The sequence below is a fragment of the Lolium perenne genome, chromosome 2, assembly GCF_019359855.2.
Source record: "Lolium perenne isolate Kyuss_39 chromosome 2, Kyuss_2.0, whole genome shotgun sequence".
Classification (NCBI taxonomy): Eukaryota; Viridiplantae; Streptophyta; class Magnoliopsida; order Poales; family Poaceae; genus Lolium; species Lolium perenne.
In genome coordinates this window covers 228,189,563-228,211,495 of record NC_067245.2, presented here as the reverse complement: position 1 = coordinate 228,211,495, position 21,933 = coordinate 228,189,563, and the positions used below count along the sequence as shown (strand labels likewise).

The 21,933-nt window shown below is 50.7% G+C and overlaps 1 protein-coding gene across 1 annotated transcript; it reads right to left on the bottom strand.

Annotated features, from left to right (window-relative positions):
* Positions 1 to 8,206: 8,206 nt before the first annotated feature.
* On the bottom strand, positions 8,207 to 20,442 carry LOC127335117 (protease Do-like 8, chloroplastic). The gene is made up of 13 exons (XM_051361708.2): positions 20,206 to 20,442; positions 19,757 to 19,878; positions 19,520 to 19,602; positions 19,329 to 19,427; positions 18,859 to 18,925; positions 18,647 to 18,722; positions 18,495 to 18,561; positions 17,424 to 17,641; positions 15,682 to 15,749; positions 14,968 to 15,047; positions 14,306 to 14,392; positions 8,540 to 8,647; positions 8,207 to 8,416 (listed from the first exon to the last, which is right to left on the bottom strand). The coding sequence occupies exons 1-13, from the start codon at positions 20,337 to 20,339 to the stop codon at positions 8,288 to 8,290; spliced, it is 1,338 nt and encodes a 445-aa protein (XP_051217668.1). The 5' UTR covers positions 20,340 to 20,442; the 3' UTR covers positions 8,207 to 8,287.
* Positions 20,443 to 21,933: the final 1,491 nt, after the last annotated feature.

The window sequence follows — 21,933 nt, the reverse complement described above, 5'->3', positions numbered from 1 at the left end:
TAAGATCCAAATAAAACCAAGAAATATGATGAACCAAACTCGAAAACGCAACAAGTGATCTATGCGAAATCCGTTTTCGATGAACTAGAGCTTGTCATGAGAATAAGCACAAGCTCTAAAACATCACATGGATAAGGTCCAAATAACAACCAAGAAAGATGATGCAATGATGCAAAGGTTTGAGCTCTCTCCGAACGATACGATCGAGTTACTCACTCGAGAGCCCTCTTGATAGTACGTCAACTAAACTATAAACCGGTCTCCAACTACACTATGAGACCGGTGGGAAAGAAACCCTATCAAGAGCAAACCTTATAGTTGCGCATTCCACTTGAGCTCGATGACGACGATCTTGACCACAACAAGATGGAACACATTTCTTGCTTGTGCTTGCTTGACGAAGTCTTGTGGATTGCTCCCCCATAATCCACCATGGGAGAGCTTCTTCTTCGGCGCATCTTCACATAACCATGACCACCATGTGGATTGCTCCCCCATAATCCACCATGGGAGAGCTTCTTCTTCGGCACATCTTCACATATCCATGATCACCATATGGATGGCAAGACTCAAGCAAAGGATCTCTTCGAGATGACTCATCTTGAACTTGCACTTCATTTCTCCATGGCAAGCTTCAAGCTTATGAACCCTTCGAGTTGGCTCATCTTGAACTTGCACTTCATTTCTTCATTCTTCATCATGTTGATGTCTTGAAGTAACTTGAGGGCTCACTTCATCTTCATCTTCAAGACATACTTGACACTTGATATCCTTCATCAAATTCTTCTTATTGCAACCTTGAAGCCAACATATGGTTCAAGAATTGCCTATGGACAACTCCTACAAATATAACTCAAATGCAAACATTAGTCCATAGGGATTGTCATTAATTACCAAAACCACACATGGGGGCTCCATGCACTTTCAAATACTAAGACATAGGTTATAATTACAGTCATCCTCATGAAACTTGTCATAGTTATGGAGGGATTACCCAAAACCATCTCTCTAATATACAGCTTGTCTATCATATTCAAGTTCGTTATGGTGATTCTGATATTTTCAGTCCATCTACTATTGAGGATAAAATTCATTATGATTATTCTATGCCTCCAATTTATGATGATTATAATGATGGATGTGATAGTTTTACTCTCACTGTTACTAATAAAATTGATTATGCTTGTGTGGAGAGTAATGATACTTTTATGCATGTGGATCATGATAAGAATGCTTTATGCGATAGCTATATTGTTGAGTTTATCAATGATACCACTGAAAATTATTATGAGATCGAGAGGGAGACATGGTTTTATATATCTCAATAATATTAAGTCACCTCTCTTTTTGTTGAAAATTTTGAAGTTGCACTTGCTTTGTCTTTCTATGATAGTAGCTTCATGCTTCAATAATTTGTTTTCTTACAAGATTCGTTTGCATAGAAAGTGGGTTAGACTTAAATGTGTTTGGTATTTGCTTTTTGATGCTCTCTTATATTCAACTCTCATCTTTATAAGAGCATCATGAAAATTATCATGCCTAGCTAAAAGGCTTTAAAGAAAAGCGCTCTTGGGAGACAACCCATTGTTTTATTTCTGCAATTTTTGTTTTATTTTTGAGTCAAGGTACTTCCTACTACTTGATGTCTACGCACGCTTCTATTCCTGCAGACAGTGTTGGGCCTCCAAGAGCAGAGGTTTGTAGAAAAGCAGCAAGTTACCCTTAAGTGAATCACCCAAGGTTTATCGAACTCAGGGAGGTAGAGGTCAAAGATATCCCTCTCAAGCAACCCTGCAATTAAGATACAAGAAGTCTCTTGTGTCCCCAACACACCCAATACACTTGTCAGATGTATAGGTGCATTAGTTCAGCGAAGAGATAGTGAAATACAAGTAATATGGATGATTGTAAGTAGTAATTGCAATCTGAAATATAAATGGCAGCAAGCGAACATGTAACAGAACTTGTTGGAAACGGTGTTTCAATGCTTAGAAACAAGGCCTAGGGATCATACTTTCACTAGTGGACACTCTCAACAATGATCACATAATTGAATAAATAAATGCTACTCTCAAACACTCTCTTGTTGGATAACAAACACCATTCATTGTGTAGGGCTGCAAAAGCACACCCCAAGCCGGAGTAAACAAGCTCCACAACGTCATAAAGGAATCACACACGATGCGCACACTGTCACCATCACACCGTGGAGAGTGACTCCGAAGTTCATATTAAAGTAACCTCTAGAGTGCATAATAGACAAGAGTAACATCTACATATTCAAGTAGATTACAAAGCTCATGATCACATAAAGATCACACCATGGGAGAGAGAGATGAACCACATAGCTACCGGTAGAGCCCTCAGCCTCGGGGGAGAACTACTCCCTCCTCATCATGGGAGATAGCAACGGCGATGAAGATGGCGATGGAGTCGATGGAGATGGCGAAAGGGCGGCGCGATGGGGTTCCCGAGGGGCCCACCCCATAGGGCGGCGCCGCCCCCCTCCTGGCCGCGCCAGTGGATGGGGAGGAGGCCGTGGGCCTCCTCTGGCCTGGCCCTTCTGGCTCCGTGGGTCTTCTGGCGAAATAGAATTTCTGTAATTTTTCTGGATTTTTCCGAGCACTTTGGTTTTTGGGCCTTTTCTGCAATAAACAGACATAATAAACAGAAACTAGCACTGTGACATCTTGTTAATAGGTTAGTCCAATAAATGCCATAATATGATATAAAGTGCATATAAAACATGTATGTTACGCAACCTACTATTAGGGAAAATTAAGAAATTCAAATTTTTTCTTTTTTTGCAAAAAAAGGTTTGAAAAATGGTAAAACCGCATTAACTTTTGCATACGACATCGGGAAAAACGTATAATGTATTAAAATCATCGTGGGAAAAAGTTACATCCAAATTCACCCGGGTTTATCCGGTTAGCCAATTTTTAGATTCACAACATTCCAAATGAAAATACAAAAGCAGGAAGATTTTAGTTTTTGCTACAAATTATGGATTTTATATTTGTATTTTTAAAAAATTAAAATTAATAATTGCATCCTGCATAAAGATTAATATTACTTTTACCCAATTTTTTATTTTCAATTTTTTACTTTTTAGGTTTGGCAAAAAAATTTAAAAATTTAAAAAATTAGAAAAAATACATATTAAAAAGTTAATGTTTATTTATTTATTCAAGTTTATTATTACATCATTACTTTTGTTTATTAAAAGAATTATTTGAAATTCAAACAATAAAGAAATGTGATATCGACCAACATATTAATTTGATTGATATGATAGTAGTATCACATATATGCGTGCGAAGCACTTGGATGCGTGATGGAATGGAACTCGGAAGTTAAGCGTGCTAGTGCTAGAGTAGTGGGAGGATGGGTGACCGAGCGGGAAGTTTGACCACGAGTAAGTAATTTGACTAGAGATAAGTGTAGTTAGAGATAGAGACTAAACTACGCAAATAACTGAAATACTAGAAATTCTGAAAACTAGAAAAAAATGGAGTGATTTTTTTTTAAAAAAATAAAATTTGAAAAATTCACCTGGAGACATTTTTGCCCCGACGCATAGAACCCACGCGGATGAAACCGGGACTAAAGGGGAGGGGACCTTTAGTCTCAACCCGTGCAACCGTGACTAAAGCCCGTTGTGAACCGGGACTAAAGGCACTTTTTCTACTAGTGTATTGCAGAAATTTTCTGTAAGGATACCTCCGTAGCGTATTTCATAGGATTTTATCCCATCCACTTGAATCTCATAGAACTAAAACTTTTATTCGCAATACAATCAAACAAACAAAATCATGCATAATTCAAACACACATGTATAGCAATTCTTAACTTTTTCCTACTCCAATATACCCGTCAATCGGTAGGCTAAGGAGCAACCGGTAGCTCCCCTTCGGGAGCCACACCGTCGCACGCTCATCGATCGCCACCATAGGCAAGCATGAACCACTGATGCAACCGATTATGGTGGGCCCATGTCCGCATGGCAGACAATGAACCAGGTCGGCTATGTGCTCCCTTCGGAACGGAGGACCAACAGTGGCTGATGTACGATGTAACGGTTGGGGGTGCCATACTCAATATGCATAGTTTAAATATTGTGCACAAGTATTTTAGCATAGAGAACCAAGGGTGGTTAGGAAGATGATTGTACCCCTAGCCCACAGAGTTCAAACCTTAGGTTTGACATATGTGGAGGCGACGACGTTCCTGTTAACAGCGAGGCGTATGTGGTGACTTCATCAATTTCAAGATCCAATACACCGACTCAGTCTTCCTGAGGTACTCATAGGGGTAGAATATGCGTGTATGCGTTCATAGGGATGAGTATATGCGTGTGTATGTGAACGTCTGCTTTAAAAAAAAGTATTTTTAGCACACACGTTACACACAGAATTAGACTAACTGATATTTGATTCTAACATTTGCATTTCTTAGGGGCCATTGCACCCCGAGTACCAGTGTGATGAATCCAGGGCATTTCGTTGTGTAGATCTCAAATTTGAGACTGAAATCTAAAAAAAAAAGGACTCTCAAACCGACTTACGTACCCGGTCGGGAGAAGGCAAAAACTTATCGCTCCGCGTCGCTCCCCGCGGGCGACCGGGGTGAACCCTAGCTCCTCCCGCGCCGCCACCCCTCCTCCTCCCCTCCTCCTCCGCCGCCGCCGGCGGCGGCGGGTTCTCTCTCACCCGCGCGCGAGGGGGTCTGCGCGGGGCAGGCTCGACTAGCGGCGGTGCTCCTCGGGGCTTCAGGCGCTCGGTCAGGCGGTGGCGGGCGCAGCGCGTGGCCATGGGCGGCAGCGGAGGGCGACGGCGGAGGGCGCCTACTGGCGGCGCGGCCCGGATTGGGGCCAGTTGGGCTCCGATCTGGGCACTGCGGCTGGTCCAGGGCCAGGAGGGTCTCGGCAAGCCCCCTAGTTGCACTGCTGCTTGTTCTAGGTCTGGGCCAGGCGGGCCCAGATCTGACGGCCCTGGCAGCGCGCGTCCGACCCCTCTCTCGTTCGGGAAGGTCGCTGGGATGCTCTTGCTGCCATTCAAAGGCGAGATCTTGGATGCCGACAAAGTGACCGGCTCGATCGGCGGCGTGGCGGTGTCGGTAACGGCGCGGCGGTGTCCCCGGGCGTTGCGGCGAGGGTGCTTCTTTGCGGCGGTGTACGGTCTTGGCCAGGGCTGTCTTTGCGAGGAGTGAGGTCGCGGTGACGCTGCGCATGGTATGTGGCTAACACATTGCGGTTTGGTTGGGGGCGACTTGGCTAGGCTTGGCACGGAGCTGCAGATAGATGGCTTAGGCGGCATGGGTGTAGCAGCGTGGCGGCACGACTAGTGGGACTCGATCGAGACCTAGCAGGCGGCTGGGCATGATCTTGGCCTAATTGGTAGTGCTACTGCGTCCGGACGGCGGTCACCTCGCGTGGCGGAGGGCGGATCCCCTCCCCTGGCTGCCGTTGGCCTGATGGCTGCTGGCTATGTGTCGGCCTGCCCTGTCCAATCCGCCAGCCTTGCGGTGTTGTGGCTAGGCCATGGGCTCGAGTTCGTGGGATGCCGGGGCGGCGGCCCTGGAAGGTGGACTGCGCGGTTGGCTCTACGACGGGCAACGTTGCGGTGGTGGTGGTCTCACTCTTCGGCCATGAGGATGGCGTGGAGTGGATGGCGGGAGATCCTGGTGTTGGCGGCACTTCGGCCATGGCAGCTCCCAGATCGTGATTCGGGAACCTTCCTAGGGGGCAGCGGGCGGCTGAATTCTCGGGCGTGGTGGGAGGCTACTTTCGGGCGAAAGCTCAGCGCTGAGGCGCCAACGACGGCGAGGCCCGCGGGTGTCGTAACCCTCTTGGGGGCGTCGTTGTGGGTACCCTCCCCGCGGTACGGCTCCGGGTGAAAACCGTAGACCTCGCGGTCTCGACGACGGCGGCGTAATGCGTCGTTACCCTCTTGGGGGCGTCGTTGTGGAGTCCCGACTCGACTCAGTCTGTTCCATTGTCGTCGCAAGTTTTGGTTTTCCTTGTTCTTTTTTCTTTATATCCTTTGATCTGCTTTGTAAGAGGTTCTCCTCTCCACCTTGTATCGGTTCGGCCGTTGCGGCTTTATTTATAAAGCGGGGCGAATGCCTATTTCGAGGAACCGACTTACGTACCCTGAAGGATATTGCTTGGATCAGACTCAATTAAGTACACATGCGCCAGTGTCGCAGAAAATCTCGCCCAATGTACAGGCATATCTGTTAAAAAAAAAATCGAACTCCAGAAGGTATGAAACAACTCAACAAGCCTCGAGAGAATAGGAACATCTTGTGTCTTTTATGTTGTTCCCACTCAAATCAACTCCGTAATGTAATTTTCACTCTGTCCCAATTTGCAAATATAGAAGAGAGAGTGCTCATGCCGGGCACCTCGGGGGGAAAAATACACACGCGCCTTAACTTAGGCTCAACTTGCGTGTCCAGGCAAATCTTGCACATTCCTTTCATTGGCATCTAGTATGTACAAGTATTTCAAGTTTGAACTCCGAAAGGTAGAACAACTCAAACCTGACGAGAGAGGGAAAAAAACAGAGGAGAAAACAAGAGGCAAAATGGGGTAAAAAGAAACAAAGAGAATTGGCCCTTCAACTCTGACAATGTGCCCAGCAATCAGCACTTGTTGTGTATGGGATCGGACCCTCGCCGGACACGCCGCTTGCTCATCCCATCCGCGTCGAACACCGTCGGAGGAGTAGGAGAAGAGCCGGTCGCCGCTGGCTTCCCGGAAGCGTCCAGGCGAGCGGCGGCGCCGTCGCTGCTGGCCTTGACGGGTTTCCGCGGTGGCTCGGCAGCTGGTACGGCACCCCGGCTGCTCGTTCGCGCGAGAACGACGCCCGGGCTTCTGGCCGCAGAACCGGTGGATGCCGAGATGGCGACGAGAAGGAGAATGGCCAGTGCAAGGGTGGGGACTCTCATCCTCTCTTCTGCTCTGCTCTCTCCCCTTGTCACAGACTCACAGCCGAGCTGATCGCTAGTTAGCTTCGTGGCGCGCTAGTTTTAAGGTGGGCACTGGGCAGTGGAAGAAGGTTGGACCATTTTAGCTGCTGCCGCATTTGTTCTTGTAGTCTTGTAGGAGTAGATATTGGGAGTATATCTCACAGGTCACATCTGAAACAGCGATGGGCGAGATCTTGGTCCAAAGGCATAAAGCCCAAAGAGATACGAGGTGCATTGGGCACACACCCAGCAAGGCCAACTAGATCGCTTTACACTTGAACGGGGCTTCTTGCATGTGCATTTGCTTGCATGTTTAGTGAAAAGACAAGGTTTGGCAGCTAATATCGGACGGTAATGCAGGATTTTCAGTGGTAATCCACATGAACAGAAAAGAAAAGAAAAGAGAGGTGACCGTGACCACGAAAGAAAGAAAGAAAAGCAGTGGGGTCTGTGTGTTCAGGGCGCTATTTGGATGATCCTGCCAGGTGGAAAACAAAGATGTTCCGGGGACTGCCACTACTTAGCCTTGGAGGTTGGAGCTGGAGACCATCTTCTCTTTTGTTTTATTTCCCCTTTGGATCGTAGATCATCCAATCCAGACCCCTACTTTACCCTGTGTGTACTTTGGAAGCTTCTCTCTGAAGCAAGGAGAACGCGCCCCCATTACCAAAAAAAAAAAAAAACAAGAAAACATCTCTCGCTGTGCCCTGCTTTAAACTTACTGTCATCCTTGGGCTTGTTCCCGCCTCGTTGTCACGCCGGTTTGCTGCTGCCTTGGATTGAGTGGGGTCAGTCCAGAACCCAAAGCCAAGGCATCTCCCCGTTCAAAGATCCAAAGCCGCAACGCAGCCAAAGCCTCACGCTCTTGCCGCTCCTAGGGACATTCCATTCCATTCCCTTCCTCTTTCGCTTTCTCTTTTCCAAAATTCCTTGGTTCAACTTAAAGCACCTTGTTCATTCACCATCCATGTCCTTATGGATCTGCTCCGTGTAGCCGAGGCCTCAATAGGCTGGCGCACCAGCCATCACCACATGACGGTAGCGAACCTCTTACCTGTCTGCTTTGTGGAATGAACACCTGAGTAAGCCCTACACCTGAGGAAGCTACGAAATGGTGGCGTGCTCTCGATAAAAGATTGCCACATATGACATACCACATGGAACGTGCTCTCGATAAAAGATTGCCACATATGACATACCACATGGAACGATCTTGCCTACTAACACGAAAGGTTCGAACGGATTTCCATTGATTAAATCCACGTGGAGGTCATCAGAATGTAGATTTGGGAAGGGTTACTTCAAGGATACATCATATGCTTGCCTCTTCCAAGGACAAGGCTATCGGAATCGTCTCGGTACCTCTCCTGATTGTCAGGGTCACCGTGTCGCCAACACTGTAGTCATCTAGAACCCTCAGGAGATCAGACTTGCCTTTAATCTGCTCCATACGTAACCATGTGAGAAATGAGAGGCAGAGGCCAAAGGATAAGCCTATCTAAACTATATTGTAGGATTCATATAATTTTTTTAACAAAGGGAACTTAATCAGCAAAGCACTCACAGGTTTGCCATCGACAGCAACAATGACATCACCAAGAACAATATTGCCAGCAAAACCCCTGCCTAAAGGAATTAGACCTGCTTTTGCTACAGCGCTGCCCGGAGGAACCTGCAGAAAAAATAGATTTTATGGGATGAAGATATACTAGTGCGCAATAAAAGCTTCCATTTCCAAAAAATAATTAGTGTAAGCAAAACATGTTCCTGACTACCCGAGTCTATCAATTAAGAAGGAGAGAATTGCCCAGTTAATGTTTCTGGTAGGGGTTAGGGTTCTACCGGGTCTAGGGCGGAGGTTGTAAGGGTGGAAGTGAGGGCGGAGAGGTTGGAGAGCTCGGCGCCGGCGGCTGGGCGCCGTCGCGGAGGAAGGAGGCGGCGGCTAGGGTTGGTGCGGCGGCGCAGGGTTCTCTCGTCTCCCGTCCCTTCAGGAGACGAGACAGTAATGATACTGAATTATTGTCTGATTAATCTCGAAGGGATACAAGTGTTTATATAGGAGGACGGCCTCCTCGAAACCCTAATTTACTTGGGCTAAGCCCCTAATTTACTTGGGCTAAGCCCACAACTAGCCACTAGTGGGCTTCCTACGTGTATAGGTCAGACCGACCATAACATCTCTCCCAGCCTTCTCAAACAGCTCGTCCTCGAGCTGAACTTCTGGACACTGCTGGCGGAGATCTTTAAGCTTCTCCCAAGTCGCCTCGTCCTCGGGCAGGCCGGTCCAATGCACCAAGACGTGCCAAACACCACGGCGCTGCTGGCCTTCAACACGCGAGCCACACTTGCCGGGGCAGGCTCGAGACGCCCATCCGAAGTAGGTGGAAGAGCTGGTGGTGCAGAAGGAGGGTCGCCCCGGTAGGCCTTCAGGAGGCCAACGTTGAAGACGTCGTGGAGGCGCGAGCCCGCAGGCAACTCAAGGCGGTAGGCGAGCTTGCCGATGCGCTCCAGCACACGGAAAGGACCGGCGTAACGAGGTACCAACTTGCGCCTGGAGCGCGGGTCCAAGGACTGGGTCGTCCGGTGAAGAAGACGTAGCCAGACCCAATCGCCCACCGCAAACTCCGCCTCGCGATGGTGTGCATCATAGTACTTCCTGGCCGAGTGCCGAGCACGAAGAAGTCGCTGGCGCGCCTCAGCCAGTATCTCGTCGCGGGTACGCAGCAGGTCATCCGCCGTCTCAGTACGGGCCGTGCCAGACGCATAGGGAAGCATCGCCGGTGGTGGCCGTCCGTAGACCACCTCAAAGGGAGTAGCGTGCAGCGCGGAGTGGTAGGACGTGTTGTAGCAGTACTCGGCCCACGCCAGCCAGTCCACCCAAGCTCGTGGACGATCCCCGGTGATGCAGCGCAGGTACATGGCGATGATCTTGTTGACGACCTCGGACTGGCCGTCCGTCTGAGGATGAAACGCCGTACTCATGCGGAGCTTCACGCCCGCCAACCCAAAGAGGTCCCTCCAGACGTGACCCGTGAACACAGGATCACGATCACTGACGATGGAGGACGGAAACCCGTGGAGGCGAACGATGCCGTCGAAGAAAGCGCGTGCCACGGACGCCGCCGTATAGGGATGGCCGAGGGTGATGAAGTGCGCGTACTTGGAGAAGCGGTCAACCACCGTGAGGATGACGGACTTGCCGCCAACCTTCGGTAGCCCCTCGATGAAGTCCATGGAGATGTCCGCCCACACCTGGGACGGCACGTCCAGCGGCTGCAGCAAGCCTGCCGGACGGAGCGTCTCCGTCTTGTTCCGCTGGCATGTGACACACGCCCGCACCCAGTCTCGCACCAGGGCGCCATCCCCTGGAATGTAAAAATCAGCGCGGAGACGGTGCAGGGTCTTCTGGGCGCCCTCGTGACCTGCAGAATGCGCCAAGGACAAGGCCTGGTGGCGCAGGGTTCCATGATCCGGCACGAAGATGCGGCGTCCATGGAGGAGTAGTCCCTCGTCCAGGCGCCATGGCGCGGCCAGCTCGCCGTCGGCCAGCGGCCGGCGGCTGGCTGCGCATCCGCAGCCGTGGCGCATGGCGCGGCGAACCTCGTCGATGAAGGCGAAAGATGGCCCGGAGTGGATGCAGAGGGCTGCACCGACTGTGGGCGCGTCCGCAGTGTCGTCAACGTCTCGGCGGGACAGGGCGTCGGCGACTGTGTTGAGGCGGCCGGGGCGGTACTCGACGGTGAAGTCAAAGCCGAAGAGCTTGCTGATCCACTGGTGCTGCGGCACGGTGGAGAGGCGCTGATCCAGCAAGAACTTCAGGCTGTAGTGGTCCGTGCGCACACGGAATGTCCGGCCCCAAAGATGCGCCCGCCAGTGGCGCACCGCCTGGACCAGCCCGATCAGCTCGCGCTCATATGTGGCGAGCTTGTGGTGGCGCGCGGCGAAGGGGTGACTGAAGAAGGCGAGTGGACCCTCGCCCTGGTGAAGGACGGCGCCGAACCCAATGCCGGAGGCGTCGCAGTCCACCACGAACGGCTCGTCGAAGTCCGGCATCTGGAGAACGGGACCCGTCGTGAGTGCCCGCTGCAGGGCGGCGAAGGCCGTGGCCGCCTCCTCGTCCCAGGAGAAAGCGTCGCGGCGAAGCAGGCGCGTGAGGGGCGCGGCGATGAGGCCGAAGTCCTGGATGTATCGCCGGTAGTATCCTGCGAGGCCCAAAAATCAGCGAAGAGCTCGTGGCGACTGGGGCGTTGGCCAGGCGGCGACGGCAGCGACCTTGTCCGCGTCCATCGCTACACCGTCGGCGGAGATGACGTGGCCCAAGTATGCGACGGAGGTCGTGCCAAACGAGCACTTCGAGCGCTTGAGGTGAAGACGATGCGCTCGAAGCTCGTTGAAGATGATGGCCACGTGCTGCAGGTGCTCCGCGCAGGATGCGCTGTAGATCAAAATATCATCAAAGAAAACAAGCACAAAGCGGCGTAAGTAGGGGCTGAGCACGTCGTTCATCAGAGCCTGGAAGGTCGCCGGTGCGTTGGAGAGGCCGAACGGCATCACCAAAAACTCGTAGTGGCCATGGTGAGTGCGGAACGCCGTCTTGGCGATGTCGTCCGGGTGCATGCGCACCTGATGATAGCGCGAGCGCAAGTCGAGCTTGGTGAAGAAGCGCGCGCCGTGCAGCTCGTCCAGGAGCTCATCCACGACGGGGATGGGGAACTTGTCCTTGGACGTGACGGTGTTGAGGGCGCGGAAGTCGATGCAGAAACGCCACGTGCCGTCGGTCTTGCGCACCAGGAGCACGGGGGCGCAGCACGGTGACGTCGAGATCCGGATGATGCCCTGTGCTAGCATGACCGCCACCTGGCGCTCGAGCTCGTCCTTCTGCAGCTGGGGGTACCGGTACGGCCGCACAGCTACGGGTGCCGTGTTTGGCAGCAGGTGGATGCGGTGGTCACAAGGTCGCGAGGGAGGGAGGCCCTGCGGCTCGTCGAAGAGGTCGCCGTGCTGCTGCAGTAAGTCGGCCAGGAGCGGATGCGCCTCGTCTAGCGCGGCGGCCATCAAGTGTAGCTGCGGGGATGTGCCAGTGCTGCCCACGCCCGTCCAGTGAACACGGCGGCCGCCCTCGCGCCAGAAGATGAGGGACAACACGTCGAGGTCCCACAGGATGGGGCCTAAGGTACTCAGGAAGTCGAGGCCGAGGATGAAGTCGTAGCAGCCCAAGTCGATGCCGACGCAGTCGATGGAGAACGGCTCGTCGCCCACGAGCACGGGAACCTGTCGCGCCACGCCCTGGCACGTAAGACAATCCCCGTTGGCGACGGTGACGCTGTACTTCTCCGATCCTGCCGGCTGGAGAGCGAGGCGGCGCATGGCGGTGTTGGACAGGAAGTTGTGCGTGGAGCCCGTGTCCACCAACGCAGTGAGACGCTCCCCATTGATCGTCACCGGGAGCAGCATCGTCTTAGCCGTCTTGATGCCCACCATAGCATGGAGAGACACGACGAAGGCGGACGCGTCGACTGGCGCGTAGGTCGTGACACCGGCCTCAGTGACGGTGGCGGCCGCGAGCTCGGCGGTGAGGGCCTCAACATCGGCGTCGTTGACGGTCTCCAGGTAGAAGAGGCGGGCGCACGTGTGGCCCGGCGCGTACTTCTCGTGGCAGTTGAAGCACAGCCCCTGGCGGCGCCGCTCAAGCTGCTCCGCAGCCGTCAGCCGTTTGAAGGGGCGAGTCGGCGCAGGAGGGCCTGCGGGCGCAGCGGCCGGTGCGGGGCGCGGTGGAGCGGTGGGCGTCGGGGCAGGTCGGGGCGCGGGACGAGCGATGCCACGTTGCGCGTAGACCTGCTGCATGGCGAGGGCGCGCTGCTCGTAGGCTCGTGCGTAGTACATGGCCGTCTGCAGGTCCCCCGGCTCGCGCATCTCGACGTCGACGCGGATGTAGTCGGGGAGGCCGCCGACGAAGAGATCGGCGCGCTGCCGTGCCGAGACGCCCGGGGCATGGCACGCGAGCGCCTGAAAGCGGTCGGCGAAGTCCTGGACCGTGGTGGTGAAGGCGAGGCGTCCCAGCTCGGCGAGGCGGCTGCCACGGAGGGTCGGCCCAAACCGCCGGAGGCACAGTGTCGCGAAACGCTCCCGGGCGGCATCCCGCCCTCGTCTGCTCGAGGGCGTAGTACCAAGTCTGCGCGGCGCCCCGTAGGTGATAGGAGGCGATCCATGTGCGGTCGGTGCTGAGCGTCCGCTGCCCCCGAAAAAACTGCTCACACTGGTTCAGCTAGTTCAGGGGGTCGGTGGCGCCGTCGTAGGTGGCGAACTCCAGCTTAGTGAAGCGGGGCGGCTGCTGTGCCAAGGGCGGGACCTCGGGGGCGCCCTCCTGGCGGCTCGGGTTGACGGACGTGCTCGCGGCGAAGGGGCCCGCAAACCCGCCAGGACCGCCAAGGCGGTGGGCGGGCTGCTGAACCGTCGTCCGCGCCACAGTATGAGTGTAGACGGGCGACGCATCGGTCCATGTGGGAATCGGCGAGGGCGACGGCGGCCACCACGCGGGACGGCCATTGCCGGCGGCGGAGGCGGGCGGTGGGGGCGGCGTAGCGGCGGCGCCGGTGGTGGCGGCGGCGGAACAGCCGGCCGCGGGGGCGGCGGCGGAACGGCGGCCGGTGGCGGCGGGTGCTGGCCGGCCTTGATCTCCGCGAGCTCGAAACGGATGGCGCGGAGGGCGTCGGCGAGGTCCGCCAAAGTAGCGGGCGGGAGGTCGAGGCCCGTGGGGACGGCGGCGGCCTGGTCTCCGTTGGCGGCGGCCCCCTGCAGCGCGTGGGCGCCGGTCATGGCGGCGGGGGTGGTGTTGGTGGCGGCGGTGGACGTGGCGGCGATGGTGTCGACGGGGGGGGGGGCTGTTGGAGCCCATGAGACCTAGGCAATCTGATACCAAAGTGGTAGGGGCTAGGGTTCTACCGGGTCTAGGGCGGAGATTGTAAGGGTGGAAGTGAGGGCGGAGAGGTTGGAGAGCTCGGCGCCGGCGGCTGGGCGCCGTCGCGGAGGAAGGAGGCGGCGGCTAGGGTTGGTGCGACGGCGCAGGGTTCTCCCGTCTCCCTTCAGGAGACGAGACAGTAATGATACTGAATTATTGTCTGATTAATCTCGAAGGGATACAAGTGTTTATATAGGAGGACGGCCTCCTCGAAACCCTAATTTACTTGGGCTAAGCCCCTAATTTACTTGAGCTAAGCCCACAACTAGCCACTAGTGGGCTTCCTACGTGTATAGGTCAGACCGACCATAACAGTTTCTGTCTGCCCAACACTGCCCAACAGAGCAGATGGTTACCATGGATTCAGTTTACCTTCAATATAAGAGCACCATCGCGGACATTAAGCTGGTATGCAATCTGATCTGGTGCAAATTCCACGTTCAGGCCAGCACGGAGAACCTTGAATGGAGAGAAGTAACCACCACTTAGACTCAAATAAGATGCAGAAACCCATCGCATATGTCAAAAATAAAATAACCACACAATCGAATAGTAACAATGGTCCAACTTGCTTATTCATTCTAGATATTTTAGCGACGAAAACATTTAAGGAAAGATTATATAACATAAGTGTTTCTCAAAGGGGAGGGGAGGGGCTTAGTTTGGACGCAAAATGCTAGAAAATGTAACTATAGTGCTCTGTAAAATATTATTCCAATATTTACAGAACCCCGCAAAGGATAGCTAAACCTCCTCCTAGTGCAAATACTTTTCTTTAAATTTTATGTGAACTTGTCCAAATATTTTATTCTGCCATGCCTGGAAAACTGAAACATATACACGTATGACAAGCATCCAAAAAGGCAAAAAAAAATCACTGATAAATAAATCTGTGCTGCAAGACGATGTTTTATACATGAATATTATGCTTCTGTGCACACATGTCATCACCATAAGATGGCATGATTTTAAGACCATGGTTAGGAAAATATGGTATTAAGGTGATGGTGTGGCTAGATGTCTAAGCAACATACCTTTCCAGACTTAATTAATTGAGGAACTATATTAAGTATCGTTGATGATTGGATAGCGAAGCCAACACCTGCTGACGTTCCTGCAACATTGAAGAAATAATTGGTAGAAATCAGATCAGTGATGTAGTTGAATCTGAGATATGAACTGTCAATTCAAAAAATTAAAGCCAACTTATTGGCTGATATTGGGCCAACGACTAATATATCAATCCGTCACTAGGTGAAAAGTTACTATTAAAAACACATGGCCTTAAGGATGCAAACAGATGGCAAGTTAGAAGAATGATATGTCAAAATAAAATAAATGAATTTAATTCACAGGTAACCTCTCTCCAACACAGAAGTCATTCAAAACATGTCGTCACCAATAACAGTCAGCATAATGCCAACTAAAAGTTAGAAAATGGCGCCGAAATAAAGAAATTGGGTAAGCATAAGATCTCTGCTAATTGAGATCATGATAGTTAATAGTGGCTGTGTCTTAGTGTTAAACATACTCTTTTCAATGGTAACAAGCATAGTGACTAAGGAATAGCTCAAGCTAACCAAGGCGGAAATATGTGATAACATCTCAGCATGAAATTAAATTAATTCTAGCTTATGGATGGAGAGGCGCAATCATGATTTCTCGGTGCATTTTTTTTAAAGGAAAACGGTGAGGGAGACCCCCACTTTTTTTTCGAACAGTACATATAAAAATGGAAGCAAGCTAACCTGTCTGTGTAAAAATTGCCGTATTGATGCCAATCATGTGACCTTTTGAATCTAGCAAAGGACCCCCACTGCATCAAGGTTCATCAGACTACATGGTTAGTAAAATGCTTTATAATACCTTTTTTACATTTAGTTTTTCTACTAGCATGATAGACATTGGTTAATTATTAGTGGAAGGTGCTACAGATAGAGATATATAGCATATAAACTGCCACTTTCCATGAATGATACATTTCAAAAATCAAAGTATGGAGTTTGTTGTCATGGAGTTTGTTGTCTTGGTTGAGCGCTCATGGATCCCCGACATAGTGGGTGCTCCAAGCGCCCTAGCGTTGTGGCAATACGTTCAGCTATGGGGCCGTCTCAGGGACACCCAGCTTGGGGCGGATCCGGACAGGCTGGTATGGCGTTGGACGACGGATGAACAGTATTCGGCCGGTTCCTGCTACGACACCCTCTTTCAGGGGGCGATCATCTCAGGTTCTTGGAAGCTTAACTGGAAATCTTGGGCGCCGCCGAGGGTGAAGTTCTTTATCTGGCTGGCCTGCCTTGACAGATGCTGGACGGGGGAGAGACTGGCACGGCGCGGCCTTCCGCATGCGCTGAGCTGCCCGCTCTGCGACCAATCTGTCGAGACCATGAGTCACCTGCTCACAGGTTGTTCCTTCTCCAGGACGATTTGGTTTGAGGTTCTGTCGTGGATCCGATCCACCTCAGGTCCTCCCACGGTTGAGGGTGACTTCGCGGAGTGGTGGTCGCTGGTGGTGCGGACCACCCCTCGCCAGCTGCGCAAGGGCACTTCGTCGGTGATCATGCTTACGGCGTGGTGGATTTGGAAACACCGGAACGCGGCGGTCTTTGACAACATGCGTCCTTCGGTGCCATCCTTGTTCAACGACATCGTGGCCGAGGCGTGGCAATGGGCGGACGCGGGAGCCCGGGGTGTGCGCCAGCTACTCCCCTAGATTAGTTTCTTTTTCTTGGGTTGAGTTGTACGGCGTGTTGGGTCTGTCCTCAGACTTGTACATAAACTCTTCTTTATCTATCAATGCATCGAAACGCAAGGCTTTTGCGTTTTCGCGAAAATAGTGAATCACTTGTATGAAGAGGGAAACAATGGTTGAGGTTACATCTTGAATGTGATGGGTTAAAATATACAATATCAAGCATACATAAGTAGTTCAATGAGCGGGTGTCACAAAGAGTTAAGTACGTTTAAGTTAGTTAACTATCAACTTGAAGGTTATGTGCTAAAGTTTAAGCCTATTATGGTAACCAGTTAATCACTTGTATGATTACTATGCCAACTACCATAGCTAACCAGTTAACCACTTATATGATCACTAGGCCAGCCGCCATATCTGGAACTTTGGTCCAAGTTCTGTCTTAATAACTCTGATGCTAATCACTTAGAAAAGAAAAAACATATAATACTAGTTTCGTCTGTAAATCAACATAAGCATACTTCACTGTTTCTCCATTTTGCATTTCATAATGTGTTATTGAAAGAAACATACGAACATAATTTCAAGTTAGGCTAAATAGTGACATATATGCCTATGAATGCCTTAAGAAACAGATAATGAAATATAAAAGTGTAACCAATCCTCAAAGCAGTATTTTTAGCAGCAGTTTTTACTTTCAACAAGAAGTTCTGGGATCTGAAATGCAAAATTTTAATTGTTCTAAAAAAATTCAGTAAATTTTAGTGGTCAATTTAGTATTATAGCATATCCACATACCTGTTCCCAGGGTTAATAGCTGCATCTGTTTGAATTCCACCTCCAATTGTCACTCCAGCTTGACTAAATATATCTCGATTTAAACCACTGATAACACCAACAGTCAGCGTATGGTCAAAACCAAAAGGATTTCCAATTGCTAAGCATTGCTGACCAACTTTCAGAGCTGAGGACCGTCCCACAATAATTGGCTTCAAGAGATCTGAAGGGGCGTCCACCTATGACATATAGACATGTTAATGTATGAAATTTTAGAAGAGGAAGTATTCAATGAGATGTTTCCTGAAGCAAACTATAGCAACAATTTAACCAACATAACTATGATTGACTAAAGATGAACTCCGGCGAATATCGAATAGGGACTTTAAGCTGTAGCAGTGGACGTGCTCTGGAAGTCATTTGTGAGTGTATTTTGTGTACTAACAACATAGTATAGCTGTTGAAATGCATGCACATGAACCAGACTGACAGGGTGGGTATAATGTTAGAAGTTTAACATTATCATCTCAGCCAGGAATGTTTTCGCCGGGTCTTTCTTTATGGAAGCCTTCAGCACAGGTGCTTCGGGCATTTCGAAGCAGAGAAACGCCAAGGTCTTTGGTTAATAAAATGAACCATGCCGGAACAGGGTGGGCATAACGTTAGCAGGTTAACATGATCATCTCAGTGTTCTAAAACCCATGGCAGCATTCCCAAAAATAGATGAAAGGACGACAAACGAGAAATAAAATGAACCAGGCCAGAACAGCGTGGCCTCCACCATTCTTTGGTCTCATAAATCATTTCTTCTATATTGGTTTTGCTGAAACCTTGTCATATCACTTACAACTACAGTAACAAGTCAAACTATTTGCATGCCATTTATGTAGCATGGAAGGGTCAGAGATGAATTAAAGGAACTGCAAAAAGTTAAGCTAGCTGTCAAGGAGTCAAGTTGAAGTCGCTAAGTTTCCCCGGACCTCCCTCGGTCCCTTATCATACCAATAACAATACTCTATATATAAAAGCAGCAGCATTTTTAATTAAATTCTGACCCCTGATTCAGAAAATTTCATCAAAAGGCATTTTTACCTTAAGAACAGCAAGATCTTTAGAGCGGTCTGCACCAACCAATATTCCTTCGAAGTTCTTCTGTATCCTTTCAAGTTGATACAGGATAGTATTTACTGTCAATTGCCTAATTGGATGCATATATAAGGAATTATAGTTACATAAGAATTTACCCTTCAGCAGCAAGAATGTTGACACGTGCAACAACTTCACCGAGCTTTGGATTTCTTGAAAGAGCATTGCCAACCACTGTCATGATACAAACATTGCAAATACATGCAGATATCAAAAGTTAAGTTCAGTTTATTATGTACACGGGAGAAGAGTCCACCACAAAAGGTAGCCCTGCGAGGAGTGGGTTATGATGATCATGTGATTTTCATACCATGATAATTTGTAACAACATGTCCAGACTCATCCCAAACTACTCCAGAACCATTTCCTTCAGGGATCTACAATACATGTTAGGAAGATTCTTTCAAACAAGAGCTTGTCACATCTTTAATGAATTTATTACAGTTTAATTTAGAAAACATGCATACAAAGGAAACCCTAGAACAAATCAGCAATGATAAGTTAACTGTAGCCCGATCAAACTATTAGACTGGAAAAAAAGTGTGCGCTGATTAGCATATGATACTCCACCTCCTAGGAGGATGTAAACCAAACTCTATCTTTTCAATGAAATGAAGCGCAAAGGTCCTTTGTGTTAGTGTGCGCTGATTAGCATATCACATTCTAGTGATTCTAGCCTTCTAGCAGCAATACTCATATGCCTGTATTAATTATTAGTAGAACATTAACAATGATACTCTTGGTCTAAGTTTATAACATGTGAGCGTGTGTTTAGTTTACCTCAACAACACCAGTTACATTGAGCTGGGGGCGTAGTGTCACATCAAAAATGTTGACAACCGAATATGTGTTTGTTTCAAAAAGCTCGGCGATACGTTTCTGTCATACAGGCAGCAAACAAAGAAAGGTAAATATGCTTTGAGAGCGAGTAGGTAGGATAAGGTGTGTCCAACAGAGTATTGACTAGAGACCTCGGTTGGAAATAGTGGACCAGATGGAAATATCTTTGGAGTTACATCCTCAATTTTGACAGATGGATCACCCAATGCAAGTGCTGTAACAAGAACATATCAGGTTATAGAATCTCACATACTATGATCATAATAAAGTAACCCTATTACAGAGGTGCAATAATGTGGTACATGAAAGACAATGAATTAACTATAATTATAATTAACACCTAAATTACCACGCCACTTGGTCCGAACCTGAGAAGTACCTTGAAGAATGTAAGCAAAGGCAAAAGGCTGAAAATGCAATAATCTTCCTCTTTGACGCAAACAATATAGGTTTGCTTGAGATTTCACCAAGTTCACATGTTTCCCTTAACCTGCACGAAAATTCACACGCATAAGCACACAGTCGCAGGGAATTATGGATGCAATAGCAAATAGCAACACTGTTGTTTGATATCAGGTCAGCTTAAGTGTGTACTCATAGAATGTGGGGGGAAATAGATGCCGCTTGCTAGTGATAACTGCTAACGAGAAATGTAATTAGACTCGTATGTTCTAACAGAGTGATAAATTAACAAATAATTGCTTGCGGATTATGAGACGGAATATACATGGACTGTCTGCTCTGCAGCTATTCGATTATGTTTTTGAGAATCGCATGTATCTAAAAATTGCCGAAGTACGGCGAGAGGCAGGCAGACCTCGGAGGCGTTCCTTCGCCGTTGCGTTCTGCGGAGGCGGCGCAGTCGACGACCACCCTCCGGCGGCCGAAGCGCCTGCCCGGTGCACGCGCGGCGGCCGCTGTGGCGGGCGCGGCGCAGGCGAGGCAGTGCATCCGGGAAGCGGGGATTCTGCACTTCGAGTCGATGTGTGTGTGGCGCAGAGTTCCGTCTTCCGACTGAGATGATACGCGAGAATTTGCGGTTGGAGAGAGGACGACGAGTCGACGACGTTTCACATCCAAGTCCACGACATTTGTGGTTATGGCACATATGGTTATGAAGCCAACAGCATAATAATTAAATTAAGAGTTATTAGGGCATCTCCAACGCGAATACCCGCCCCCTCGCATCCGGATGAATCGAACCGGACAAAAACACGGCCCAGCACGCGGACCCATCCCTAAAACGGATGGTCACGTTGTCCGGGACGATCCAAAACTAGTCCAAATCTGGGCCGCGTTTGCATGGCCGCGGACACGGAGGGCTGCCCTCTCGCGTCCTCCCCTTGTCCTCCCCTGGCCCGCCTGTATACCTCCCAAAACATATCCACTTCACTCCACTCCCAAAACCTAGAGATGACCGACGAAGCTCTTGCCGCCGCCACAGCCACCAACGGAGACGAGGCCCAACTCGCGGCCGTTGTCGCTCCTGCCGTGGAGGAGGCTCCTATCCTGGACGCTCCGGTGGTCCCACAGCCTGCGCCGGCGACGAAGAAGGCGAAGCCCAAGGTCACCACGGAGCAGAGGGCGATTGAGAGCAAGAAGCGGGCCGCCGGCGCAGGGCGCACGAACAACGGAAGAATGAGGCCGCTGCCGCGGAGGAGCGGCAAAGGGCGGCCGAGCAGCTCCTCCAACTCCAAACGGAGGCGAAGGCCTTGCAAGAGCATGCCATGCTCTTTTACGGCCACGCCCCGCTCGCTCAGCACATGATCGTCCCGGGCATCGGCACGACCTCGGCGGGAAGCTCCGCCTCCTCCGTGACCCGACCTCTTCCTCCAAGGTCAACAACCCCGCCGACTGCCCCGTTTGGGTACACGCCCGGCACGCAGAAAATGGTGGCGCCGTCGGGGCGGTACTTGTACCCTTCACGGGATGGGTCACCGGAGGTGGGCGAGTCCATGACGGGGCCGTCGCCTTCGTCCATTGACCTCAACCGTGCGCCGGCGCACTCCAAGGCCCCCAAGCACCTGGGAGCAGCAACGATGATCGGTGCCTGCAATGTGTTCGGTGTTTTGTCGGGCGAGCGTGCGCCGCCATCTATGCAGGCAACGTCCACCATGCAGGCCCCTCTGTCTTACCTGCCGATGATGCCGACCACCATGCCATATCCGTCGACCGAGCAGGCTCCCCCGCCACCTCCCATTGACATAGAGGAGGACACCACTAGCCATCCCGGCACCATGAACATCGACCAGGAGCCGTTGTTCGGTAACGAGCTCACACAAGCCGCAGCTGCACAAGCTCGAGGTCGCCGGGTTAGCAAAAGAACCAGCAACTACACGACGTTGGAGGACAAAATGCTAGTCGACGCATGGTTGACCATTGGGCAAGATCCATTGATAGGTGCCGAGCAGAAGGGGACCGCATTCTGGCGCCGGGTCCATGACTACTTCCATGAACATCGTCGGTATATAGAGGAGCCGTTTGACAGCGCCCGCAACGAGTTGTCCCTCCAAAAGAGGTGAGGAACAATTCAAAAGAAATGCAA